This window comes from Platalea leucorodia (genome assembly GCF_965183815.1).
Source record: "Platalea leucorodia genome assembly, chromosome: 3".
NCBI classification, from domain to species: Eukaryota; Metazoa; Chordata; class Aves; order Pelecaniformes; family Threskiornithidae; genus Platalea; species Platalea leucorodia.
The window spans coordinates 79332961-79360468 of NC_138825.1; the positions used below are offsets into that span (position 1 = coordinate 79332961).

Consider the following 27508-nt stretch of genomic DNA (forward strand, 5'->3'; position numbering starts at 1 on the left):
AAGAAAGCCAGAAGCTAAGACTGTCTTTGGTTTTGAGTTTTGTATGGTTTGTTGGCTTTTTTTAATCAACCAAGTAGAACGGGTTCCTCCTTTAAGACCTTCGATTCCTTATTTAGAAGAAGAGCTTTGTATGCCATAAAAGAGCCTTACACTACATAAGCCTTTTTTTTTTTCTTTTTTCTTTCAATTCTCATCTAGGTTGTTAAGTTCTCTATTTACTTTGCCTAAGATTGTGGACCCATTCAATAAATGGTAGGCTGAAATGTGTTGTGTTTTTTTTTTTTTTTTTTTTTATTTGTGTAGTACTGGGAAGAATACATAGGATGTTGTACTGAGCAATGATAGTCACAGTAGCTAGTGTTAAAGCAGTGTTGATTTATGCGCATATGGTCCAAATTTTGAAATGTACCATTCTTCATGCATAGCACTTAGGTGAAAGAGATAGTAAAGCATTACTGAACTATAGATCTAGCTTACCCTTTTAAAACATTTGTAGTTCCCCCCCTCCCCCCCCCATGAATGATAATGGAAAATATATCCTGGGAAGAGAGAAAATAACCCTAAAATCAATGTGTATGTCTAATATATTTCAGTTTAATGCATGGTGATTTTTTTTTTTTTTCCCTCTCTCTCTCATTGCAGGAGTCTCCAAGATGAATACTACAGCAATGAGCCCACTCACTGTTACTCCACTAGGTTTTATTCCAGAGTTAAAAAATGCCACCCTTGTGCCTTTCAATGAGACTGCATGTGAAAACTGGAAAGAGATTCATCATCTTGTTTTCCACGTGGCAAATATTTGCTTTGCAGTTGGACTGGTTATTCCAACTACTCTGAACCTTCATATGATTTTTCTGCGAGGCCTGCTCACCATAGGTAGGAGAATTATTCTGGAGAGATTTGCGACTTTCCTGTGACAGAAATAACAGTTTGCAACCATTACGGAGCTGGTCCCTTCAGCTTACGGTGAAATTACAGCCCATATTCATAGTTGTTGTACTCTGCTGAAGGTGTTTTTGGTGTAAGTGGGGGTCTATTCTCACCTGACATATCTTTTCTAGAAAGGTTATATGTGCCTAGGCTCTTAAAATTTCCCAGGAATGTAACTTACAATTTCAAACCTATGAAGATGTCAACTTGAAAACAAGTGGACCCTGTTTACTTCAGATGTGACTGGCTGCTTAAAATTCATTAAATTCCAAATCACAGTTAAGTCTATGGATCCTTAAGACCTTCATTTTAGGTTTCAAGTAAGTACCGGGACTGTCTGCTGGCTGGTGCACCTGCTGCAGTAGGTGAGGTTTTCCTTGAGAAGCTTGATGGCGGCCCCCATGTTCTTTAAATGTGGGTTTAAACATATGGCACTTGTGGGTCACCAGCCTTATTTTTATTGCCGATTTAGAAGTGCAGGCTTTCGATATGGAGTGCAGTCTGTGTTCTCCTGAAGTCAGTCATATTTCCTCCACCACTATAGGCATCTTGCAACACCAAAATTTGACTTCAGAGGAAAAACTAAATTTGGCATACTTGAGACTGAGCAAGCATGGTGTCATTTGTAACCCTCTTGCAGTCCCACAGCTATTTCAAAGCCCCTGTACTTTGTGTGGGACAAGGTCTTTGTGATCAAAGGAGAAGTAGTGAGTCATTGCAGTGTAAGAAAAAGAAACCCGAGTGTATCACAACACAGAGCATGCTTAAGTATTTTTAAGGGAGAATGCTTATTATTATCTATAGTACAGCTCAATTCTGTGATAGAACTTCTATGGTCGAATTTACAATGATCTTGCCTTTTCTTTTTTATAGCTGTTATAGGATAACTTATTAAAACAGACTGCACTGATGACAAGGGTCTGAGCATTGCAAGACCTGTTGTCTGTGTAGTTCTTATTTTAAAAAGCAATGGGAGCTCTGCACTTGCTGAGCTTGCCACTTTGGTCTGTAGGTCTGGTTGCAGTTTGAGCAGATATGGAATCAGAGTTTGGCAAGCTGAGGTGGCAGCTGGAAGCAAATTTACTCTGTGGACAGCATAAGTAATGAAACCTGGTTCCTAGGGATCTGTCCCCTTTGCTTTGATGACCCTGCCCCACCTCTGTGCTGCTCCACAAGATTGCTCCTCTTAAATACTTCCAGACCTTGTATCCTCCCATCCCTTGTAGTCTAATTAACCAGCTGACCAAGAGTCACTGTATTTTGACTTTTCTGATCTGTATGTCCGTGCCGCCTGGCCAGTCAACAACCCAGACAGAATAGATAGTACTGAGTTCATGAATTCAGCATCATCTTCAGGGAAAAAGGGGGAAGGGATGCTAATTTGGCACCTTCTCCTTGTCGCCTTTGCACAAAACTTAAGGGAAAATGTATCTGTGACCTCTGCAGCCATCTCTATCAGACAGTAGGCTCACAGTTATCTGGGAGAGACTCACTGATGCATAATCTATCATTTGATAAGTATTGTCTTTGTAGGCTAAAAATAGAATACGTAATCATACAGCATGCCTTATCTTTTAAAGCAGTTGTCATTGTTCAAAGTAAAGTGACTGAAAAAAGACATTTTCTTTGTTGTGCAAGAGAATCCAGGTTCTTGCTGTGACCTTGTCAAAATGCAGCAATGATACTTCTTTAAATTTTCAAAAATATCTGCGTGACTTAAACTTTTGTGCAACTACTGCTCGCTAGTTGGATATGAATGTTACTGATATGAACAACAACCATTCATTTTTAGGGTCTTGTTTGCTAATTAATGCAATACTAGTAATAGTTTTATGAGCTGCCTAATTTCTGTGGATTGGTTGGTTTGGTTTTTTTGTTGTTTTCTTTTTTGTACTTCAGATACAGTTTTCGCTGATCCCATTTCTACTTCATTTTAGTAACAGGCCATTGTGGGCTGCACCTCTCTGCTTTCCCCAGTCCTGATCTGAATTATTGTTGCTCCAGTATTGCAACAGGACTGCAGTCTGCTGTCAGCCTGCTCTCGGTGCCTGTTCATAGCCTTGTAGTGGATTAGCTCATGCTGCCAGTGCATGCATTGATCCACAGAGCCTAACTGTAGTAAAGCTTGTAGAATATATTGCTTTTCAGTGTAATTACACCCAGTGGACACATTCTTGATGGCTTTGTACGAATGTGTTTATTGTTCAGTGAAATTTTAAGTTCCTTTTTTTTTTTTTTTTTTTTTAATTTTTACAGGATGTGCATTGTTCATCATTTGGGCTACACTCTACCGTTGTGCCTTGGACATAATGATCTGGAATTCTGTGTTTTTGGTTGTCAACCTCTTACATTTCATATACCTAGTGTATAAGAGAAGACCGGTATGTATAACAGCTAAATTGCACAAGCAGTCTAGTAAGACGCAAGAAAAAGGAAGTTTTGCCCGTGTTTGCTAGACAAACCAATGAATTACACAGCAGTTCTTGAATTACACAGCAGTTCTTTTGGACAAAGTCAGTTAGCTACTTCAGGAAGGATCCAGACCATGAGTGTGATCTGATGCAGTACATAATTATTTCCCTGAAATACATATTCTTGAAAAATGATTTGACTTTAGAAGTTACTATTGGCTGGTTGTGGCTGTTGTGTTTGGTTTTGGTGGTAAGGAAGGGGTTACATAGTTTCTTTGCAGAGAGACCAGAAATGGTAGTTTGGAGGTTGTGTGTTTGGGGTATTTTTTGTTTGTGTTGAGTGGGGTTTTTTTTGTCATTTTCCCCAGTCACAAGCATACATGCATACAGGTGTTCTGAAATAAAATCCTACCAAGATACTTAAAATTGAGTATTCCTGGACAGTATTTTTTTTAAAATTAGGAGTTTGTGAGGGATCAAGCTTTCCTACCTCACTTTTAAGTCTTGAACATCCTCTGTGGTGGGAAAGGGGACTGATAAATGACAAGTGCCCTGATAGACTGTTGTTTCAACATGGAAACAAATGCTGATGTCCATTTATAAATGACCTTCATGCTCTTTGCTTTGCTGACAAGTGCTTTAGCCCGTATGTTTTGTACTACCACATTCCTTTTAATTGAAAGGAAAGGTAAGTGAGATGCTACTACCCTTTTTGAACATCTGTGTGACTCCGATGTAAGCAGCAAAATTGAGTAAGGTGTGGGGAGAGCAGTATTAAGAAAGATGATCCTTCCTTTTATCCCATTTAGTGTATTCATTGAGTTTTGAGGGTCATATCTGGGAATTTTATGACTCCTGTTGTTGCCTTCAGAAGGATGCATTGGGATAACTTTCTTCAAAGGCACTCCAAGAATATATTTGAAATGTATACCAAAAATACAGGATTTTTTGCCCTGCCTTCAGCTAAATGTATATCCAATAGAAGATCAATTTATGTTGTTAGTGTTATTCATCCAGAAGTATATTCTGTTTCTGCAAAACTACTAGTAACCCAGCCTTCTGTTGGTATATGCAGATCAAAACTAGATAATCTTTAATATAATAATTGCAATTATGTGTCAATCAAATATTAATGAAGTGCTAATTGTTGAAAATGTTAATATTACATTCTGTTGTCTCCAAAATCTAAGGCAGATAGGTTTATAATGTGAAGATTACAGGAATATATATGGGGTTACATTATCAGCAGAATATCTCTGCCTTCACCCAAAATGAGACACATTCTGGAAGTGTGTAACAGCTGGTACAAAAAAAACTGGCTGGAAATAAGCTCTTCACCAAGTCAACGCAGCCTGTGCAAGAAAGCAGCTAGGAAATTAGCAACCTCCTCCTTTCCTGGCAAGGCAGCATATAAAGCTTGACTTCTGTCTTGCCTAGAAGATAGCTTAAAACTAGCTAGACTGATCTACTACTACACATAGATGTCTAGTAAATATTTCTAGTCATTTAAATTACTCTGAGTAATCTTCGCAGTTAAAGGGTAAGTTCCTCTTCGGTTTGTATTGCTAATGCTATTATTTTAGGCTATTCAATCCATTTTTATGTCATCATCAAGATACAGCATCATGGTGAAACTGCACCATGTTTCTGCTAGTCAGCCGTGGCCATGCTGCCCAATGCACCACACAAAATAACAGTTGTGATAATGTAGAGCCAGTGAAGCCAGACTCTACATGTTTGTGCCTGCAGTTAGATATCCTATGCAGATACTCTGGTCTTTAATATGGGATGAGCTCATGTTGCATTCTTTGCCTTCAATGAAGCCACCAAGTGAGCGTGTTCTGCATCTTCTCAACCTACCCACCAACTTGGCCTTTTAATGTCATCCTGAGGCCTGTAGTCCTTTGTCAGATGGGACAGGAATTCGCTAACAAAGCCAGAAATCATTGCAAAAGGCAGGAGTGCATAGCTGATATAAACTCATTTCCCTAGAAAACCAAGCCTTAAAACTTGTCTGTATCTTTAAAAGTGAGTTGTGGCATCTGTTCTTAGAACACAGGTAATGGTCCTCAGGTTCATACCCATCCAACCGTTTCCAAAAATTCTAAATAAAAGGTTATTGGAGAGTGAAGGAGCATCCTGGGAGGGAGACACACTGGTTTCTGGTTGAGTGTTTTAAAAACAAACAAACAAAAAAAAACCACCCTTACAATGTGTAAGGCAATGCTGAATGAAGAAGGAAAAACATTTTCTTCTGTGACTACAATTGTATACTAAAAGATATGGTAGTATAGATTAGGGGTTTTTTGTTCATTATAATATAGACTTCATCATATTGAAGTGCCAGCTATTTTCACTAAATCTACTATTTGGATACTACAGTGAAAGAAGTGAATGGAAGTACTGTATAGGTGGGTTTAAAAGAAGGAATTGTGTAAGGACATGAAACGCGACTGATAAACTTTCAGTTACTAAAGTTGGTAGGAAATTACCTCTAACTAAGAGAGGAAGGATTGGAGGACCTGCCTTTAGCTTTGCTCTCCATTTCTCTACATCTTCCCCGCTGACTCTGGAAGCACAGCAGAATCGAGGTGCTCGGCACTCCCGCAGATACTGCACCATACACATGTGGTGCAAAACCACAGCTATTCTTACACAGAATAAACTAGAATTCTAGACAGAGAACGCTAGAGGAAACGTAGGAAAATAGACTTTGGTGGACATCTTCTAAAATGCTGTGCAAGTTAAGAATTTCAACTTAAGTAGAGCCAGAGCAAGCTGTCAAAAGAAGAGTTAAGGGAAATGAGAGAAAGCGAGAGGTGATAGAAAGGCTGAAATCTTTACCAGTATGGCTAAAAACAACTGCAGGACAAACTCTGATAGGCAACCACAGCCTATAAAAAGAGGCTAGAGGTTAAATTGCACCTGTCTACAACAAGTTGATAAATTGAGTACATCTACTTATATGTGTTAACAAAGGAAGGGTTCTGCCTACAGCAATGTTCCTCCAGTATGGAGCACAGATTCATCCAAAGGTTACCATCTGCAGGGCTACATGACCTTTACAACTTAAAGCTTATCTATCAGAACAAATTCTTGGCTTAGCCATGCAGTGGTGTTTCTTTGTATATTAAGACTTAATGGAAGAAAAATATTGAAATTATTTTAAGTTTAAGAAATTACAGTATTTATGAACATTACATGAAAAATTATACTAAATATTTTACTATTTTATTTGGTGTAATACATAGTATTTTCAGAAATTATTTTTAAACCTCTTTTTTTAAAACACCCCCCTACACACCTTAACACTAGTTCTTTTTCAGTTTTAGTTCTCAGCTCACCATCCAACAATGAAATGATACAGAAATATCTCTTTTTCAGAAAGACCTGAAAGGAAACTCAGTGCAACCTAATTAACTTTTTTCCTTTAGTATTTGTATTCAAGGCACATAATTTGGGCAGAACTTCCAAGAGCGAATAATAGTTGAATTCCATAATAGCTGGTTCTTTGGGTGGGACTGTGGTATAGAAGAACCATCCAGTTTTATGTGAGTCCAACATAAAGGAGTTTAGTATCTGGTTGTCACTAGAGTCTACCAAAATACTTCCCATGTCCTGGCAAGAACACCAAACAGTTGTTTGCAACCAGCTTGATCCATAGTGTGGAAACTGTTCAGGCAGCCAAACTCCTGCTTCTCTGGCTCCTGAATGAAACCAGAGGAGACCAGGGCTTCTGAGGGGGCTGGAGTTCCACCTGTACCTGTAGACAGCAAAAGCTTGTGCTCCAGCCACTGATAGCTGAGACACTGTGCTGTTTGATTTTATGCTGGAACATTGAAGGAGCACTTGTACAGCTAAATACCTACTGGGAGGCAAGCTGACTGGTCTGGCATTCACCTGAGTGCAGTCCTGCCACCATATATGCTCATGCTTGACTGTGCCCTGACTTGGATACAACATCATCAGGGGACTTTCCTGGCCAAGGTCCTGGGCTTGTGCTTGAGTCCATCAATGTTTAAATAGTCTTTGTGGTGGTGTTTTTCTGATTTTTTTTTTTTTTTTTTTTTATTTAATAGTCTAATCTGTCTAGTTCTTTGCATGACTCCCATCACTGTATCTGATCGTGGCCTAGGATTCGTGCTTTACTTCAAGGTAATGTGTATACCAGATTACAGTGAACATAAAACTACTCATTTCACCTTTGTCCCTATATGAGTTTCTGGACTGTAGCTTTTTCTCTCTGTCCATGGCAAAATATAGCATTGTTCTTTAGAAAAGGATGAGGAAAATTTCTCAAACTAAAAATAAAGCATTGGAAAGATCTAATGAAAATTCTGTCTTGGGCAGTGAGAGTACTTACAGTTGTGTTAATGAATGACAGATAATAAGTAGTTGAAGTCAGCTACATTTAAAATAAGTTTCCCGAATATACATGCTAACTCGACGCATCCCACCATGATCAAAATATGGTCTTCTACCAATTCCGTGAACAACAACAGTGACGTAGTTGAACTGTAAGTTTCATCTTTCTTGTTTGGTCATATGAAACCTCTCTGGCATATACATCATAATCATTTAACTCTGATCTTTGTAGATGTGCACACTCCTCTTTCAAAATAATGTTTTTGTGGTGGTAAAGCTTACAGCACTTAGTCAGATCAATGCCCTCAGCTCCCTACTCCAGATCTTGAATGGAACAAGAGAGCTTGTAGGAACAGTCTTCCATGTGGAGGCTTCCTAGATGCTCCTGCTGGTCGGATTGGAGTTACTACCAGAAGAGCCACTTGAAACTAAATGTCAGTTCTGTTGACTCTAAAAATTAATGACTGTCTTCACAGTCTATAATTTTGGATAGAGAACAAAGTAAAATCATGAAAATGCCACTGCAGATGCCTTTACTTAATCTCTCTTTTTCTTCATCTTCTGCAATATTGAACTGCTTTCTGAAGACAGAAATATGAGGGAAATAGAAACAGTGAAATGTAGGAGTGATACCAAATCCTTTTAACTGGGAAGTGCTCTACATAAGCATTGACTGTTTTCTTAGGTAGTCTCAGTCACATTCTGATACTTGCCCTGAACTACTACATCATTCAGGACATGGGCGCTCCCAGAAATGAAAGGCCTCTGAGAGGAAGCATGTAATATTTGAGTCTGACAATTAAGAGCATTCTCAAAGAGTGCAAATAATTATTTGTGCTCTTTACTTCTGCAATAGTAGCTTTGCCTTATGAAATAGGAATTGGAATCATCTCGTCTCACTCCATCCATCTCCAAGTTAAACATCTAGTTTCAGCTAGTTATCCAATGTGATTCAACCCACCCACCCAGTATCTGTTTAAGATGTGATAGTGGCATTCCTCTCCACTGGCTAGAGAACAAGCCTACACAACCATTATAAACTACTAACCTAGCTTTATATAGTCATAGTTAGGTGAGATGCACTTCATTGCTGCTCTCTAGCAGTATGGGGGGGGGGGGGCAGAAATTCCAATTGCTTCATGCTAATCTAAACTGTAATGCAGTGGAGGACTGGAGTCTGGCTTGCAGACTTGTATTACTACCACTGCAGCTCTGGTCTGGGAACTGTGGGTACTCTGCTTCTCTGAAGACTGGGCTCTAAATACCTAGTAAATTATGTGAATTTAAACAATAGTTGAAATTACATGGAATCAGGGTAATATCCCAAACAATACATTAATCTTTTTGTTACAGACTGTGATCAGCAAGCTCACTTGAAGTGCTGCCTGGTAGTCACACATGGCTTTTTAGCTGTCTTACACATGTTTATTATGAACTTGAAGGCTGTTTTTAAGTGCTTTTCCTATAGAAAACTAGAGAATGAAAAAAAAACACCACCACCACCAAAAACCTTTCAGGAACTAATTTTGCATGAGATTTTTCTGTCTGCAAATATTGTATTGCCCATCTCAAAATCAATTTTATTTAATTATCCTCACAAATGACGTTTTTAAGGCAAGAAAGGAATGGAAGAATAATTACAAGTTAGTCATATTACAAAATGAATAATTTATAGGTTCAGTTGAGCATATTTTATTAAATGGAGCATGCAAAATAGCAGCAAGTTTCTCTTCTGACCAGAAGATTATTTATGTGGATTTGACTCCTTGGAGCTTTACAGATTTGGCTTTTTCAGTCTGAGTTGAAGCTGGAAGAGTAATCGTTGTCTCTGCAGAGCTCTGACTCGGAGCTCTGGCAGCATCCCAGAATATTTCAACCACTGCTGAACAAAATATTACACCTACCCGTGTGGCTCATTTGGAATATGACCCGCAAGCATGACTGGAGAAGCAGTCAGCTGCACTTGTGAAGGGTGAATAGTCTGTTATGAGGGAGACCATCTAAAATATATCTGCAGTGTCCAACCCGATCAATCTTTAAGAAAGTGGTTATGCCTGCTTTCCCTTTTATGTATTGTACATGAGAGGAAGACCATGAAACCTGAATTATGTGCTGGTTAAGGATTGCATTAGCATTCCAGGACCAAATCCTGTCCTCATGCCTGTATGTGTTGTTTTGAATTCAGGAGTCTTGGGAGCTACTTGTACGTTCATCTGAGAAAGGCATTTATCTTTCTTTGAGTTGCAGTGGTCATGTTTAGAAAGAAGTGGAAATTAAATTGGTACGGCTGTTAAAAATAAGGGAGAACCCGTGGGCAAAACAAATTGTCATCTAACTTCACAGGTATATGGAACGTATTTTGAAATCAAACGGTTTAGGGCAATCCCTGATGCAATTTCTCTTGTTAGTTTAAATTTAATCTCTTGTTTTGTTTAAATTTGAGCTTTGTTTTGTCCATGTAGGTGTCCTCTGAGGTGCTAAAGATTGTGGCATAAGGAGCATACAGGAAATTCAAAAGCTCTGTTTCATATAAATGTAGTCACTGGTGGAAGGTGTAATTAGTAATTGATTCAGTGTGAAACCAGTGTAAGTTGAGGTCAAGTGACATACTGGACATGCGTAAGTCTGTGAGCCCTGATGGCATGCACCCACGGATGCCGAGGGACCTGACGTCACTGCAAGGCCACTCTTGAGAATCGTTGAACAATTGCGGCAACTGGGAGAAGTGCCTTAGGACTGGAGGAAAGCAGATGCCACTGCTTTCTTCAAAAAGGGCAAGAAGTAGGACCCAGGGAACTGCAGGCTAGTCAGCCTCACCTTGGTCCCTGAGAGGTGATGGAATAGCTAATCCTGGAAACTATTTCCAGCCACATGAAGGACAAGAAGGTGTGTGTTTCACATGGAGGCTGGATAAAAATCCTCATGGTTTATAAACTTGCTTTCACTTTTCATGGTTTCAGGCTGTCTGGGTAAAAAGTGAAGTCTGCAGGTTTGGGATATCCTTTTGTTGAGCTTTTGTGGAAATATAAATGTTGAAAAGTCATGAAGTGATAATAGCAAGGTCATGTAAGCAGGCTTCTCTCTCCTGTTTAGCAATTTAATAATGAACTGTATGCTCTTTCTGTGGGACTAACCCACCATCTCTGCCTACAGGATTGTCACTTCCAGAGTGATTCCTATGGTGTTCAGTGGCCCGAATGTGGGATGGATCGCATCAGCGATTGAGGCTGTGTGTGAATTACTCCAAATGTGGTTCCATAAATCTAGAAAGTTTCTGCCTCAGCTCAGTTTGTTCTGTGTTTAACTAAATTTGAAATGTAACAAGGAAACTTTCTCAGTATTCCCCAAACTTTTTGTTATGCTTGATTTACTATTTCACACAGACATGTAATTCTACCACAAAGAGCTCAGGGAGGATTTTTGACGTGGAATGCATACATCTCTTAGGGGCTAAAGACTAATGTTTTCACCCTAAAATGCTCTCCTGGGCCAGGAATAGTGACAGTTTAAAGGCATCATGGGCCTCAGACAGCCTGGGGCATCCCATGGTCACTCTGGATTCCCCACCTCCTCCAGCCACAAGGTGACCAGAAGTTTCTTGATTCCCACTGTTGGCTACCATCAGCTGACAAGTGGCTCCTGGACTCCTGTGGTGCCACCTTCTCTCCTCCCCTGTTTTTTATACTGAAATACAAAAAAAATCTAGAAAATTATGTAAACTTGGAATATTCTCATTTGTTGAAGTGGTGACTCCTTTTCTGCCTTTTTTTTCTTGGTTGCTTTTCCTTTTTTTCTGTTCTATGTATATTTTATCTTTTCATTGTCTGATGCTTATTGTTCTAATTTGTTTTCCTCCCAGCAAATATGCAGGCTTTGTTCAAGATGCCTCTGCTTTCGGGGAGGCTGGGATACCGTCTCGTTCCCTGCTACCTTCATTCAGGAAAGACTTCCAGGCTTGGGATTTCAGCCAAGCTCCTTTCCCTCATTGCTCCTGCCTGCATTTGGGTGGGCTCCTAGATGTGGGATGTTCAGCTGGCAATGGTGTTTTTTTCTTCCCTCATCACACATGGTTTCAATATGATGGGTTTGTTTTTCAAGCCTCATAATACTGCTTTTCTACTGCAAGTAAGCCAAGAAGCTTAGGGATGAAAGGGGCTTCCAGGAGAGCCTGAGAGATGGCCAGAACGAGGCGTGCATATGGTGTGAAAAATGCAGGCAACCTCATTTTTTTTTTTTCTTGCGTAAGTCTGGCCGAGGTCCTATTCGCTGTTACACCAACAGAAGTCTCAGAAGACTCCTTGCGTCTGGTTTAATGTGCCACTTGGATGGAATAGCATCCTAAAGCACCAGTGTGCCAGCCTGGCTAGTTTTAGATAAGGTTTTGGTCACCCTCTCATAGGCAGTGTTTGTGGATAGATGTCACACATTTATCACTTCTCTCCTTGCCTAAACATAACAAAGACAAAGATGTTCCTCAAACGTAGCAACTAAAGCATGCGCACAGTCTTACTCTTTTTTTAACTAATGCTTCTGTGTTTATTGATGTCTTTTGGTTTTGCATTCTAGATCAAGATAGAGAAGGAGCTTAGCAGCCTCTACAAGAGAATGTTTGAACCTCTCCATGTGCCTCCAGAGCTCTTCCAAAGACTAACTGGACAATTCTGCAACATTCAGAGTTTAAAGACAGGTCAAGCCTATGCTGCAGAAGATAAAACATCAGTTGATGATAGGCTAAGCATCCTGCTGAAGGGGAAGTAGGTTCTGTAAAACTTGGGGACACTTTTACACTTTGTGTGATGGTTGAATAGCTTAGAAATTTGTTGGGGATTTTGTTAGCTTTTTAAATGTTACTGTTTGTAGCATGTTAATGGTCTATAGCCACAGACTATTTTGTGACACAGTTTTCAAATGTCAGTGATGTCTCTTAGTGGGAGCATATTATGCCTCCACTCGTGTGTGCAGCTGCATGGATTTTAATGGGAATTAGATTTGCATAAGACCAAAGGCAGTGTCTTCCAGAACAAGCAAGAGATTTGTCTGAGTCTTAGATATCTAAGTCGTCTTCTCAGTGCATTCTCAGTTTTTAAGGTTAAAAAATATTGTGCATGAGGGAAGGAAAAAATATCCCTCCAGCAGACTTTAAAACAACAGGCCTGTTGGAATTGGTTCGTTGCACATGTACGTGCATTGTTTTTCTTTGAAGTCATTAGCTGCTCATTACTGCAAAGCTAGTTAGCTAAAGGAAGCCTCACTCTGGTCCGGCTGTATAGCATAACCCTGCAGACCTTTTTCATTTTGAATAGCAATGTTCTGAGGATACACACCACCTCTGGCAATTCAAATTGGCTGGAAGCTTGTTCTGCTTGGAATTGATGGAGATTTAGGCAGAAAACAGGTTAGCTCTGGGGCTGAAATTCCAGAATATTAACGTATTTTTGCCTTTTACCTGCTGCTTTACCACTGTCAATAATCACATCCAAATTTAGATTAAATTAATCAACCTCCATGACTTTAAAACACTGTTTCATAATTTTTATTTCCAGAATGAAGGTGTCTTATCGAGGGCATTTTCTGCATAATATTTACCCCTGTGCCTTTATAGATTCTCCTGAATTTCGATCAACGCAGATGAACCGGGGTGAAAAATTCCAGGTACACTTTGGTTTAAATGTCACTGGATATGAGCTGATGAGATCATTAAAAAAACAGTATAAATTTGATCAACAATGAATTATTTGACTTGCATAATTTTGGTAGTTTTCTAGTACTGGTGTTTCATGATGGACCATATCAAGAATAACTTTTAAAATGAAATGGTGCAAAACAGTATTATAATGGTGTTTGCTAAAGCAGTCTGGCTTTTGCTATTCTGTTCTCTTTTACTGTTTCCAAGTTTACTTTGTATTAAGAGATTATTCAGGACAAATAATTTAAGAGATAGCCTTACTGGAAAAAGAGATGACGTGAGCAGTTTCATCGCTGGTTCAAAAACAGAAAAGGAAAAATAATGATTGTAATCTTTGGTGTTACTAAAATGAGAGACTGAAAATTCAGGCACTAGTAGTCTGAAATTGGTATTTATCTAAACGTATTAATGCTTCTGTCATTCTGAAAGTTGTTAAAGCAACATATGCTGAAAGAGATCACAGTATTTTGAATAAAAATATTTGTATGAGGAACAATAAGGGTATATGTTTCTAGTGGTGTAATTATGCTACTACATTAAAGGATATATTATGCTATAGCTTGTGGGGAAAAAATACTGTTAGAGAAGGTTTTTTTCACATAGTACTGAAATGGCTATTTTGCTGTCTCTTACTTGTTCTTTTACTGCATATGGGTAGTAACGACCGGACTGTGGCTGACTGGGTACATCCACATGGATACCCTGGCAGAAGGGGAGGGAGGGAGAGCAATGTGTAGACTCTAAAATCAGTGATTGATGTCATATGTTCCAGTCAAATACTAGGCTTAACGCCAAGGAGAGAGAGTTGTCCAGATGTATTCATTTCGCAGCAGTGAGGCGTCCTGCAGCACGGCCGCCCTCTTGGCACGGCCTATTCCTCTCGTAAGCGACTGGATACGAATCGGTCCCTCTGAAGGGAAAAGGTTCATGCCTCAACTTCTGCCTGCCTTAAAAATTAGTGCGGTTTGGTGCAGTGTACATCCTTCACTCGTGAGTTCTGCTTGTTACTGCCATGTAAACGCTCTCGGCGTTGCCATTGCAAGAGGACACGGATTCAATCTTAACGACCCCATCTGCTGGCAATGCTGGCAAATTCTTCCTCAGCCTGTGTGCTTGTATTACAGACCGTGAAGTTAAAATCCATGGATATGTGACAGTTTCCCATTATTTCTTAGGCTTTATATATTTTTACTTTTTCAAGGGGTAATGTTAGCTTGTAATAGCAGAGAGCACCTGATTTCTTCGTAGATGACTGACTTTCCCTTGCAAAACATGCCGTTGGATGGCACCGAGCGGTGCAGGTTTCGGTGTGCCATTGCCCTCTGCCGGCACAGGGGGACGAACCTGGCAGGTCCAGCCGCCCTGGAGACGGGGCAAGCTCCGCTGTGACTATCGCTAGCAGAATTATCAGTAACTGAGCAAATGGAGCCTTAGCTTAACTGCTAGAAGGTGGTACTTGTGGGATCAGCAGGGCTGACAGTGAAGAGAGAAACGTGAAACTTAAAAAAAAAAAAAAAAATCACTAAAAACTCTTTGATGGAGGCTTTTGGATTATACCAGTTGTTCCTGTTTGGTGACAGCGACATAAAATAAAACCAAGCAGTGCGTAGGCCTGTTGGGTTGTGAGTAGTGTCATCACTGTAGGACTGACTTTATCTGTAAATCTCTTCTAACATAAATGCTTTTACAGTTTGGAACTTATGAGAGATTTTCCCCTATTATCTCCCCCTAGGTATTTGGAAAAACAAACTGGTGATGCTTATCAGTTAAGAATATAAGGATAATAAATATCTGAGATGTTTTACGTTTGTAAATATCATGTTCTAAAGGATACCAAAAAGTTTTATGGCTTTAAGAGTTATTTTAACTGGAGGCACAAATAAAATGGTATCGCTTCTTTTAAAGCATGTTTAAATGTGCTAATTTTAAAGCATTTTTAAATGTGCTAATTCTGAGCCTGTATTTTCTCAGGTCACCATTATCGCAGATGATAACTGCAAGTTCCTGTGCTGGTCCAGGGAAAGGCTGACTTATTTTCTGGAAACTGAGCCATTTCTTTATGAGATCTTTAAGTATCTTATTGGCAAAGATATTACAAATAAACTGTATTCATTGAATGACCCAACCTTAAATGACAAGGTAAGCAACTGAAGTTTTGTTTGGGAATTTTCCTCCCACACACTAATTTATTGTTACTTCAATTTTAAAGCCTCTTAAAGCACCTTTTTTTAACCTGCTGCTATCAGCTGCTGAGGTCACACTCATTGCCTTTTAGTGCCAAAGTATGAGCCAGTGCAGCATTTCTGTCAGAAGCAATATTGGTTAAAGTTAGCACGGTAATGTGCGAGAAAGGTAAATAACTGAGATTCAGAACTGATCGGCTAGCGCAAATATTTCTAGCCAACTAGTAGACCTGATGGCCAGTAGATAAAAAGTGCTTCTCCCTGGATATCGTTTCTCATTAACAAATGGGTGCCTTTGTACAAAGAAGCTTCAGGGGTTTTTCTTAAAGAATTTTCTTGCTGGAGTCAAACAACTGGGTAATACTGATTGCCAAGAAGAATAATTTTAGCATGTGTTTCAGGGTTGCAAATAAAAAAAAAAAAATAAAAAAGAACGTTAGGTTGATACAATGTAGTTAGTGGAAGGAGACATGAAATACATATAAAATATAAATACATATAAAATACTCAGTGGTCTGAATATAGCTCATTCTTCTTTGCATGTAGAGGGAGTGTGTTTTAGGTGTCACAGTAAGTGGTTTGGGTGTAATCATGGATATATTGATTATCTTGGTTTACTTTCATTTTGTCTCCTTACTTAGTTACATGGCTTTTCAAGATTCGGATGGTAACTCAGCTGCTGGTAGTTTTTTTTATTATTTATGTAGTGGCTGTAGGGTTCTCATATATAATTTATTTGAAGAACTTTCACCATCATTTATGAAAAGCTTTATAATTTTATAATACAGTATTTTCATATTCTGTCTGTATTGATGTAACTCACAGTAACTCAGAGCAAAAATCCTTCTCATCAGCTTGCCCATAAATATCTCATATATAGGTTAAATAGTTACTTCTGCAAAGTTGTGAATTTACTGGAAAATGCTCCAAAAGGAATGACTGCCACTGCTACTATACCACAGACATCAGCAGGCTTAACTTATAATGTCTTTATGGCTAATTAGACGTTGTAAGTTTTCCCAATTTTGTACTGGCTATAGAAAGAGAAAAGAAAGAATTGCTGGAGAAACAATTTAGTAGCAATAAAGCAGTGCTTATTCTGCCTTCTGGTCAGTGAAATAGAGGATTACACTGTCTTGCAATCAGATCCTCAGAACTATTTCAAATCACTGTCTTCATCTTACTAATGTGGTAAGTTAAGTGATCTAGTGGGAACGTACCATCTATAAAATACATCTTATAAAGTGTGTGGTTAAAGCATCTTTTTTTTTTCTCTCTTTAATAAAAGGGAATTACAGGGGAACGTTCTGTAATAAAATGCATATCTACATAGACAGTAAGTCATTTCTGGAGTATGGCATCTGAAAGGAACATGTAGCGACGTTCCTCTTGTGTGTGCATTCAGACTGCCTCTCCTGGGAGACTGCTGTTCTCCACACTCCTTCTCACCTTGCCTTTTTTCTTTTTTTCTTTTTTCCCCTCTTTTTTTCTGTTTTCCTCTTTTTTTCTGTTTTCCTCTTTTTTTCTGTTTTCCTCTTTTTTTCTGTTTTCCTCTTTTTTTCTGTTTTCCTCTTTTTTTCTGTTTTCCTCTTTTTTTCTGTTTTCCTCTTTTTTTCTGTTTTCCTCTTTTTTTCTGTTTTCCTCTTTTTTTCTGTTTTCCTCTTTTTTTCTGTTTTCCTCTTTTTTTCTGTTTTCCTCTTTTTTTCTGTTTTCCTCTTTTTTTCTGTTTTCCTCTTTTTTTCTGTTTTCCTCTTTTTTTCTGTTTTCCTCTTTTTTTCTGTTTTCCTCTTTTTTTCTGTTTTCCTCTTTTTTTCTGTTTTCCTCTTTTTTTCTGTTTTCCTCTTTTTTTCTGTTTTCCTCTTTTTTTCTGTTTTCCTCTTTTTTTCTGTTTTCCTCTTTCCTGCCCTCATTTTCTTTTTTCACACATGGATGACAGCATTAGGGTGTCATGCCTAGTATACAAAGACATCTGCAACAAACTTGTGCTGCTCACTGTAGAGGTTCAGCACTAGCATAAATATTTCTTGAAATGGAAGTATAATAGAATACTCACTGTAAGGTTGTAATTCATTGTTTTTAAGTGAAGGGTCCTTATCATACCTTCTAAGTATTAAAGAAAAAAAAACAAAGAAAAAACAACAAAAAACCACCGAACTTCGCCTCCCTTTTGACTTAACATCTGCACATTTTTATAAAAATAACAGCACAAGCATTTTTCATCAGCACATTTGTTTTGGGCTTCCTTGCCTAAAAGAGAGTAGTGAGCTCCCCCAGCTTCTGCCTCCTCCCTTCTAATCCTCCTGTTGTGTTGCAGCCATAGGCGTTGCTGTCATCAAATGGCAGTCCTTGCCTTGCTGTTTGAAAGGTTTCTTTTGATTAGCACTGTGCTGTATGTGCACAGCCTGGAAAATCAAATGGATGCCCAACCTGTTGGGCTAGGCGAGATCAAGGCTGAAAGGGACTTTCTATTTCTGTACTTAACCTGTCTATATTTCCCGCTGCATGGTTCAAATATAGCTATATAATATACAGACAAGTCAGTATGAACAGAAAACTTCCATTTAACTTTATTCCAGCTAATAACAGTTTTGACATTTCTATTTTTCGCTTTAATGCACTGAGGACATATTTCATTTGCCATCCTAAAATCTTATACAGATATGTAAATCTGGCCTCACAACATTATGTATATTTCTTAATTAAATGATACTTTAACTTAAGTTCGTATTAAGTCTTTAGTGAAAATAGTCACATGAATTTAAGATTATTGTAACCATTTTATCACAATAACTTTTGAAAATGTATGTTATAAAAATTAAGAGTGAGCATTTGGGAAAATTGTAGTACCTTTTTATTCTTCCTCAAATGAAAGCCCCATTGCACAAGCCCTTCCTACATAACGTAGGACAAGAACTGTCAAGTACATTCTCCTTCATTTCCCCATTGCCGGCACCCTATGGGCATGTCACTTCTCACAGGCTTCATTGTCAAATACACATATTACTGGTGTCTTTAATGCTTTTTAGCTGGTGACAATCTCAACAGAAAATTTTGTAGTAGACTTCTGTACACAGGGGACATACAAGAGAACAACTAAACCAAATCCAGTATAGATTATTCATAACCAAGATGACAGCAAGAAGATAAGAATGTGAATTCATTGTATGTTGGAAAAGAGAAAAGTATCCATTTATTCATAAGGAACCTTGTGATTTTCTCCTGCCTAAGGAAATTTTTCACTACTGTTGGGAAAATAGTCGTTCTTCTCCGCATGAAATAGGATGCTAATTCCTGACAAAGTTCAGTAAAGTGGAGTTACCCGTTACGCTTTTGTCATTGATGAATACCTTTCACGTACACCTAAAATATTCTGACTAATAATTCTAATGCATTCTGACTTGCAGTAATACTTAACAAGGTACAATGTATGGTTTCATATCAATATTATAGTACAAAGACTCCTCAGGAAGACTACTCAAAGCAAATGGAAGCTCTTAAGACAATTTGACAGGCAGCAGATGATGTTCCTATGATGCATTTAGTTTGTCTTCAGTAAAATCAAGAGCCAAATGATTGTCTACTAGGAAGGAATGACATCCACCATTTTCTAACATGATGAAATGAAAAGCCAGGAAAGTGAACAAGTTTCTGTTAAGATACAAATTGCTAAACTCTATATATAGCGTACTGTTTTGTTTGGCAAGAAGGACCAGGTTCATCATAAAGGCTGTATTTAATTGCAGAGCATTGTACCTGAATAATGAATTACCAAATAATAAAAATCAACCTTTCTGTAGGAAAATACATTAAAAGTCCAGTGCAAAACAGAATTAAAATTTAATAACTAATCTGAGGTTTCATGCTTGTCAGTGTTCGAATTCCATTATATTACTGGCATCTTCTATTTTCATTTAAATCAATTTGCACTGCATAGATCTTCTGCTCTAACCAGCTGCTTGATTCATGAATAGTTATAGCTGAGACCAGAGCATCTACTACAGAGGAAATAGTTATTTTCCATTTTTATTTTAATTTACTTGATACTTTTTTAAAATAATATTATTTTTTTTTTTTAGGCTTCAAAAAAGATTGATCGACAGCCTAGTCTTTGCTCACAGCTCTCTGTGATGCAGATGAGAAACAGCATGGCCAGTACCAGCGACAGTGAGGACGGCTTGCAGATGTTTCTTCGTGGGACTTCCTCTGCATCCTCTCTTCGTGAGTGCTCCAGATAGTTCACGACAGTTTTGAACACAGCTTGGTTGATCATTAGAGATGACTGTAGAACTCCCGTTGTCTTCAGTAGGAGCAGACTGTAGCTTTTTGGAGGCTGCTGTGCATCAGCTAAGTGGAAGGACTTAACTGTAGGGAATTCATAAGATGCATAAGGCTTTGTATTCGAACTGAAGCTACCTCATTTAGATACTGGCAAAAATCAGCATGTAATAATTTTTGGCATAATATGAATGCGTAGGCATAATATGGAATCTTTATAGCAATGGAGCAAAACTGTGAATGTACAATGCCTGTCACAGTAGTATCTCCTTTGGTCTGTGACTGGTGCTTATAGAAATTAAAAACCCAAACAGAACTTTTTCCCTCGGCAGCTTGGTGCTCTGCATTTCCTCCTGAGATAGTTTCTCTTGGCAGGGTCTGGAGAAACGTGGTGTACAACCGGTATTTTGATGCCACCTGGAAAATCTCGAAATATCCTGTCAGGCTCTCCTCCCTTGTGCTTTGTACAACAGGAATAGTAGAGAACAGATGAAATGACAGAAGAAACCGTATCTGACCTTTTTGCTTCTACTCTTGGAATTTATTCCTTTATAGAAACTTCTAAATGATTCTTTCTAGGCTATTGTTATGTTTTAATTTTCTTGAATCTCAACTTCAACAGTAGCCTGAACTCTGAAAACAGCTTTTGAACAAAAAAACCCAGAAGATGCTTAATTTTCTCATTTGGCATAAGCTGTTAGTTTAACAGAAATTAAAAGGATCACATAGGATTATTTACTTTGATTTGGGAAATAGTATTCTTTAGTAATTAGAATTCAAACATATGAGGAAAAAAATCACTGCCAGTTATTCATTGTGGTTAAACTCTCTGCTAAGAAGAGAATGTGATTTAAAGTATTTGCACTTTCCTATTTAATTATCTGTTCTCCATTGTGTTCCTCACCGTTCTCATCCAGGAACTCCTTCAGATTTGGAGCGCTTGTCTGTTTTCACTCCTTAACATTGATGTAGTCTGCCTGCCCAGATAGATGGGAGCAAAAGTCTTGCTAGTGTTTCACCCTACTAGAATGCTGAGGGTGACAGCTGGGGTATAGTTTGATGAAAATTCCAAAGTTGTTTTCTTTATTTCTCGCGTGTTCCCTGAAAGGACATTTAGAATCACAGAACAGTTGAGGTTGGAAGGAACCTCTAGAGGCCGTCTAGTCCAACCCCATGTTCAAAGCAGGACCAGCTAGAGAAGGTTACCCAGGGCCATGTCCAGTCAAGCTTTGGATATTTCCAAGATGGAAGATTCCACAGCCTCTCTGGGCAACCTGTTCCAGGGCCGTACCACCCTCACGGTGAAAAAGATTTCCCTTATTGCAACTCATGACTGTTGTCCTTTGTTCTTTAGTGCATGCCTTCGAGAAGAGTCTGGCTCTGTCTTCTTTGTAACCTTCCATTAGGTAGCCGAAGACAACAGTAAGATCCCCTGAGAACCTTCTGTTCATAAGGCTGAACACACCCAGTTCTTGCAGCCTCTCCGTGTACATCATGTGCTCCAGCCCCTGACCATCTTGGTTGCTCTCCACTGCACTCACTCCAGTATGTCCATGTCTTTCTTGTAGGGGGAAGCCCAAAACTGGACACAGCACTCCAGATCTCTGGAGTGCACTGTCTCACAAGTGCCAAATAAAGGGGATTAATCTCTTTCATTGACCTGCTGGCTATGCTCTTGCTAATATGGCCCAATATATGCCGCTAATATGGCCCAATATATGGATGGCCGCCTTCACTGCAGGGGCACTCTGCTCGCTCATATTCCATTTTGTGTCCACCAGGACCCCCAGGTCTGTTTCTGCAAAGCTGCTTTCCAACCAGTTGATGCCCAGCCCGTACTGCTGTGTAGGTTTCTTGTGTCTCAGGTGCAGGAATTTGCCTTTGTTGAACTTCGTGTCGTTTCTGTCAGTTCTTGTCCCTGGTCTCTGAAGGCCCATTCTGACTAGCTGCCCTACCCTCTGGCCTATCAACAGTTTCCCTCGCTACTTGGCTATTGTCTGTGAACTTGACGGGAGTGCATTCCATCCCATCGTTCAGGTCATTAATACATTAAACATTATAGGCCCTGGTATTGGCCCTTGAGGGACACTGCTGGTAAACAACTGCCAGCTGGGTTTTGTACTGTTGTTCACCACCCTGTGAACTCAGCAGTCCAGCAAATTTTTTTACCCAAGCTGTAGTCCATGTATCCAGTCCATTTTCTCACCCATTTGGCTAGAAGGATTCTATGGCAGGCTGTGGAGGGCCATGCTACAGTCCAGGCAAACAACATCCGCTGTACTCCCATCACCGACAATGCCTGTCATCTCACCACAGAAGGTGGTCAGACTGATCAGGCACAATCTGCCCATGGTACATCCATGCTGGCTATTCCCAGTCACCTTCCTGTCCTTCATGTGCTTGGACATGGCTTCCAGGAAGACAGGCTCCATTATCTTCCTGGGGACTGAAGTTAGGCTGATAGGCCAATAGTTCCCTGGATGCTCCTCCTTCGTTAAAATGGCCACAACACTGGCCTTTTTTTCTCTTCCCTGACTGCCATGACCTTTCCAAGATGATAGAGAGGGGGTCTTGCAATTGCATCAGCCAGCCCTCAGCACCCTTGGATGCAGCCTGTGTGATTCCACAGTCTTGTGTTTGCCCTGTTGACTTAAGTGGTCCCTAACTCAGTCTGCCTTTCCTTTCCTGTAAGTCAAATATCATTCTCCCAGTCTCTACCACTAGACTCAGAGAACTGGGAGGCCTCAAGACAAACCTGTAAAGTGAAAACTGAAGCAGAAAAGGTATTGAATATATCAGCCTTTTCCATGTCCGTAGATCCTGTGCCTCACCAAGCCATAGCCTCACAGTTTCCCTTGTCTTCCTTTTGTTGCCAGTGTATTTGTAGAAGCCCTTCTTGTTGCCCTTCACTAGATCCAGGTCCAGCTGAGCTTTGGCTTTCCTAATTCCATCCCTGCATGCTTGGGCCATGTTTCTGTATTCCCCCCAAGCAGCTCATCCATGCTTCTACTTCATGTGTGTGTGTTTTGAGCTCTGTCAGGACTTTCCTGTTCATCTATGCCAGCCATCTACCACGCTTGCTCAACTTTCTGTACACTGGAATGGACTGGCCTTGTGTTTTGAGGAAGGTGTCCTTGAAGATCAGCCGTCTGTCCTTGGGTCCCTTTGCCCTTGCAGGCCATGTCCCATGGGTTCCTGCCATGTAGATCCCTGACCAAGCCACAGTCTCCTGTCCTCAGGTCCAGGGTTGTAACTCTACTATTTTTCTTACGCACTTCTCAGTATCTTAAAATCCACCAGCTCCTGGACACTGCAGCCAAGGTTACCACCAGCCTTCAGCTCCCTGATGAGTTCTTCCTTGTTCGTCAGTGACAGGTCCAGCAGAGCACCTCTCCTAGTCGGCTCATCGATCACTTCTGTGAAGAAATTATCTGCTACACTCTCCAGAAATCTCCTGGACTGCTTGCGCCCAGCCCTGTTGACTTTCCACCAGAAACTGGGGTGTTAAAGTTCCCCAGGAGTACCAAGGCCTGCGATCATGAGGCTTCATCCAGTTGTCTAAAGAAGGCTTCCATCTACTTACTTTTCTTGATTAGGCAGCCTGTAGCAGTTACCTGCCACGAAGTCGCCTGTGTTGGTCTGTTCTCTGATCTTTTACCCATAAGCTCTCGATTGGCTTTTCACCTGTTCCACAGCAAAGCTCCATGAAATTGAGCATAGAGCACCCTCGGACAGATTTGCACACTCAGAAGCCTGAAAGAAATTGTAAAAATTTGTTTGTGCAATTAGCTAGAATTAAAATTCTTTTTCAGGCTTAGCAGCAAAACACTCTAACCGGTATTTCGGCCTTGGGAGCAAGTAATCTAAATGCATGACATGTTCAACTGTAATTACATTAATCCCTAAGATGCATCCATGCTTAGCATACACTTGATAAATACACTTTCCTCTGTTATACTTTTCTTTGGCTTGCATACCATATTTTCTAGTATGTGTTGTGTACTTTCCCCAAAAGAGGGCTTTAAATGTCTTTTGTGTTCCAAAATTGCTCAGTCCAACTGCGGTTGGTGTAGTTGATACTGCCACTGCCACCACCCCCATGGCAGCAGTAGGTGTGGCAGCAGCCTCCCAAGTCCAATGCTTCCCTTACTTTTCGGGAGGCAGGGGGGTTACCTGTACAGCAGTCTATCATACACCTCGGGAAATACCATTCTTTATTTCTCCTTTGCATTTTGATTAATGCAGAATTTCTGACTTTTATAAAAGGTTGATAAAAATTCCTGATGAAAGCTGATTTATCTCATTAAACTGTAACGCTTCAATCTTTCTTCTTGCCAAAATAGCTTGTTAGTTATTCCTGGGTACTGTCATTGCCAATGAGGGGTTTGCTACCAAGGTGAGCTCTGCTTAAAGATTTGTATTCAACGTGAATTGTGGCCACGTATGTACTTTTTCTCAGATCACAGGGAAAACTGAACAAAAAGCTGCCATTTGCCTTCCCACTGCTGCGTTTTCAAAAACTTTCTCCTGGGAGCTCTCAGTGCAGCAGTCAGGTGGTTTTTTTGGGGTTTTTTTGGTCTGTTTTTTAAAACTCAGTATGGGGTGCGTGCTGAGGCATACTGTCCTAGTGCTGTTCCCCTGGATCCTCCCTCTGCAATCGTACATTTGTTTATTAAAAACAAAACCCAGAGGATTTAGTGAGGAACCTATGCAAATGACAAACTTTTTTTTTTTTTTTTTAATTAGAATAAGATATTAATAAGAGAAACTTATCAGTACAGGAGCTCTAGAGGAATACTGTCTTGTCATTGCTAGGTGAACAATTGTATGGACAAAAGCTTCCCATTACAAATATGATATTTGACTACTATTGTACAAATAAGTTTTATTCTCCTAATTTCCATATTCTTGAAAAATTGAGCATTTTTGTCTAATCCAAACTTTTTAATTATATTTAATTATATTTTTAATTATATTTTTAATTATTTTTAATTATATTTTTGTCTGTGCTACAAACTATCAGCTTTGACTCATTTTCTAAGAAAATTAATATAAAGTTTTTTTCGAAGTGTTTAGCAGTGCAAGAGTGAAAAATACTAATTAGTAGGCCCCAAACTACGACTACTAACAAAACTGTGTTTTGAATTTAATTAACTAAGAAACCCAACTAACTGTTTGCTTTTATATTAAGGAAATAACCAACAAGAGTTCTATAATGCTTTCGGAGTGAGTCGTTTGCAGCATGATGCTTTCTGTTGATAACATCACATTAACTCAGCAAGCATCCTCAAAAAGGTATTAAAGTGGGATTTGATTATCACGTGGTACTTGTGCTTGACATCCATGATCCATCTGTACGTAATTTGTTAGTGAATGAAATTGATGTATCTCTTTTTCCAAAATTTGAGTTAAGCAGAAATAGTTCAACGTGATTACAAGGGTAGCTTCACCTAACTTTCAGTCCTTTAAAAAACATTTCAGTATTAGTTTCTATTCAATAATTCTATTGCTTGTCATTCATATACTTATTATTGATACTTATTATGTATTCATATACTTGATATTGATATGCTGCTTGGTTTACATCACTCAGATTTGCTGTTCTATGAATCTGTATTTGCAAACTTCTAAGCTAAGCAGGAATGTAGAAAAGTTTTGATTTGATAATGCTTTTATTGATATTATCTCATTATGTGTGCTCCCTATTTTATACCCAGCTTGTGGTTAAAAGCAGGATTAGGTTTCATGGGAAATGCCATTTTAATAGGCATTTGGGCTTAGGCCCTCGAGAGGGGCCAACAGAGTAGTGTATGGAAGGCCTGGGTTCAAGGTCTGACTCAGTCTCTTGAATATCTTGTCCAACAGTGGATGGAGGCATCAGTAGACAATTTTTTTTGTATTTGGAGAAAATAAGGGCATGTCTTTGAACACAACAACTTGATGGTATTAGACTCAATATTGGATCCTGTTCAACAGACTTATGGCTTCTTATTGCTGATTTCTGGAGAGAACAAGGCACTTTTAAACAAGAGTCTAAAAATAGTAGTAAGCTAGTAATAAAGTAATAAAAAAGAAGTGCTTAACAATTCCAGTATTTAAAAATGTGTGCGAATAACCCTTTATCATGGTAGTTTTTGAATGTTAAAAGAAAATACTAATACATTTTTAACGTAAAAAGTTCTAAAAAGCTAATTCCGAACAGCATTTGTGTGAATGTGACTTAAAAGTGCAGTAATATGATAACCCGCTGGTCTTGCCTGTAGCTGTATTTTGTTCTCTATGTGTGACATATGCAGCCCAAAGGAGTCCTTCTTCATAAATAAGCTTCCTTAGCAGAGCACTTTACTGTATATCTGATAAACTTTTTTTAAAGTAATAAGAACAGCCCTTGCAATAAGAGTATGTTATGGCTATCAGTATTTTTTTCAAGAAAATTTGAATTTTTAGCTTGTATACAGACGATCTGTCAGACAGGACCACGACCTCTTGCTCTTTTCTTCTAAAATGGTATTTCAAAGATTTCCCTACTCTCTTTGGTCATCATATTGTAGCTGTTTACAACCTTGTACCATTGGGGTGGTTTAACTCTAGAAGAGGGTACTGAGAGAAAGAAAAAAAGTGCAGATGCAATTTCAGAGTGGACAATGAGAAATAAACGTGTTCGGCTGATGTCAAAGGACCTCTCTGGTTTAACCCTCATGCTGAAAATTTAACTACAATAGAGGTAATTTGCAGCGGTAACTTGCACAAAAACTCCATTTAATGTCTTAGCAGCGGTGGCTGTGGTGTGCGCTCCGCTCTGGCAAGCTCTATGAGTTCCTGCTTTTCTAAAAGATTGTCCTGGAGCAATGAAATAACCATCAGCCAAAAGTTGTATGGCCTTCACTTGTTAATCTTGTTTTTGCTATGGTTGTTTATGGGGGTATTATATTTTCCATAAATTTTACATTATCATGCTTTTAAGGCTGTTAGGGCTGTGATCATGTACCCACCTGAGGTTTGCCCAGTACACCGAGGAATTTTTTCACAGCCGAGGCAAGTGTGCAAATGTATATACCTCTTGTATTTAACTGTTCATATCGTCGTTTGTGGAGAAGAACTAGTGGGTGAGTGTAACGGTGAGAAAATGATCGCCCGGGACATGGCGTTGGGCACCTCACGCAGTCAGGACTTGCACTGAATTTGAGGAGACTACTGTGCCTGCAGCTGGTGCAGGGTTTGAACCTCGGAGGCATTGCCGGTTGATAGCAGCGTTGCTGTCCCACGTCTAGGTTTTCCTGATGCCTGTGGCCAAATAACAAAGAAACCTTCATTTATAAAATCCTCTCGTGAGGGAACTAGGACAGGATCACCAGATTGTGTACGCTTTGTCACAGATAGGTGTGTGTTGTTAAATTAATTGGTAATTTCTTTGTAACTGTGGCAGGCCCGGGCCGGACATCTCCCTACCTGAGAACTTCAGCAAAAATGAAGCCAATAGAAGAAAGTGTGGAAGATGATGTCTTTGAAGCACCATCTGCAGATAAGCTTGAACTCCAGCGGCTGCCTTAAACAGATGTGTCCTCAGGCGCATCAGAGCTTGCACAAGGCTCCAGTGCAAGAGGAAGAAGCTGGATTTGGGAGGAGTCTGAAAGCTAAAACCACCTCTCCGTGTTTGA

General features: G+C 39.4%; 1 protein-coding gene across 1 annotated transcript; it reads left to right on the forward strand.

Annotated features, from left to right (window-relative positions):
* Positions 1-653: 653 nt before the first annotated feature.
* Positions 654-27508, forward strand: POPDC1 (popeye domain cAMP effector 1; the record flags this gene model as incomplete). Its single annotated transcript, XM_082305169.1, has 7 exons — positions 654-876; positions 3187-3311; positions 12273-12460; positions 13250-13358; positions 15364-15531; positions 19652-19793; positions 27277-27508. 7 exons carry the CDS (start codon positions 654-656, stop codon positions 27399-27401), a joined length of 1080 nt encoding a protein of 359 aa, XP_082161295.1. The 3' UTR covers positions 27402-27508.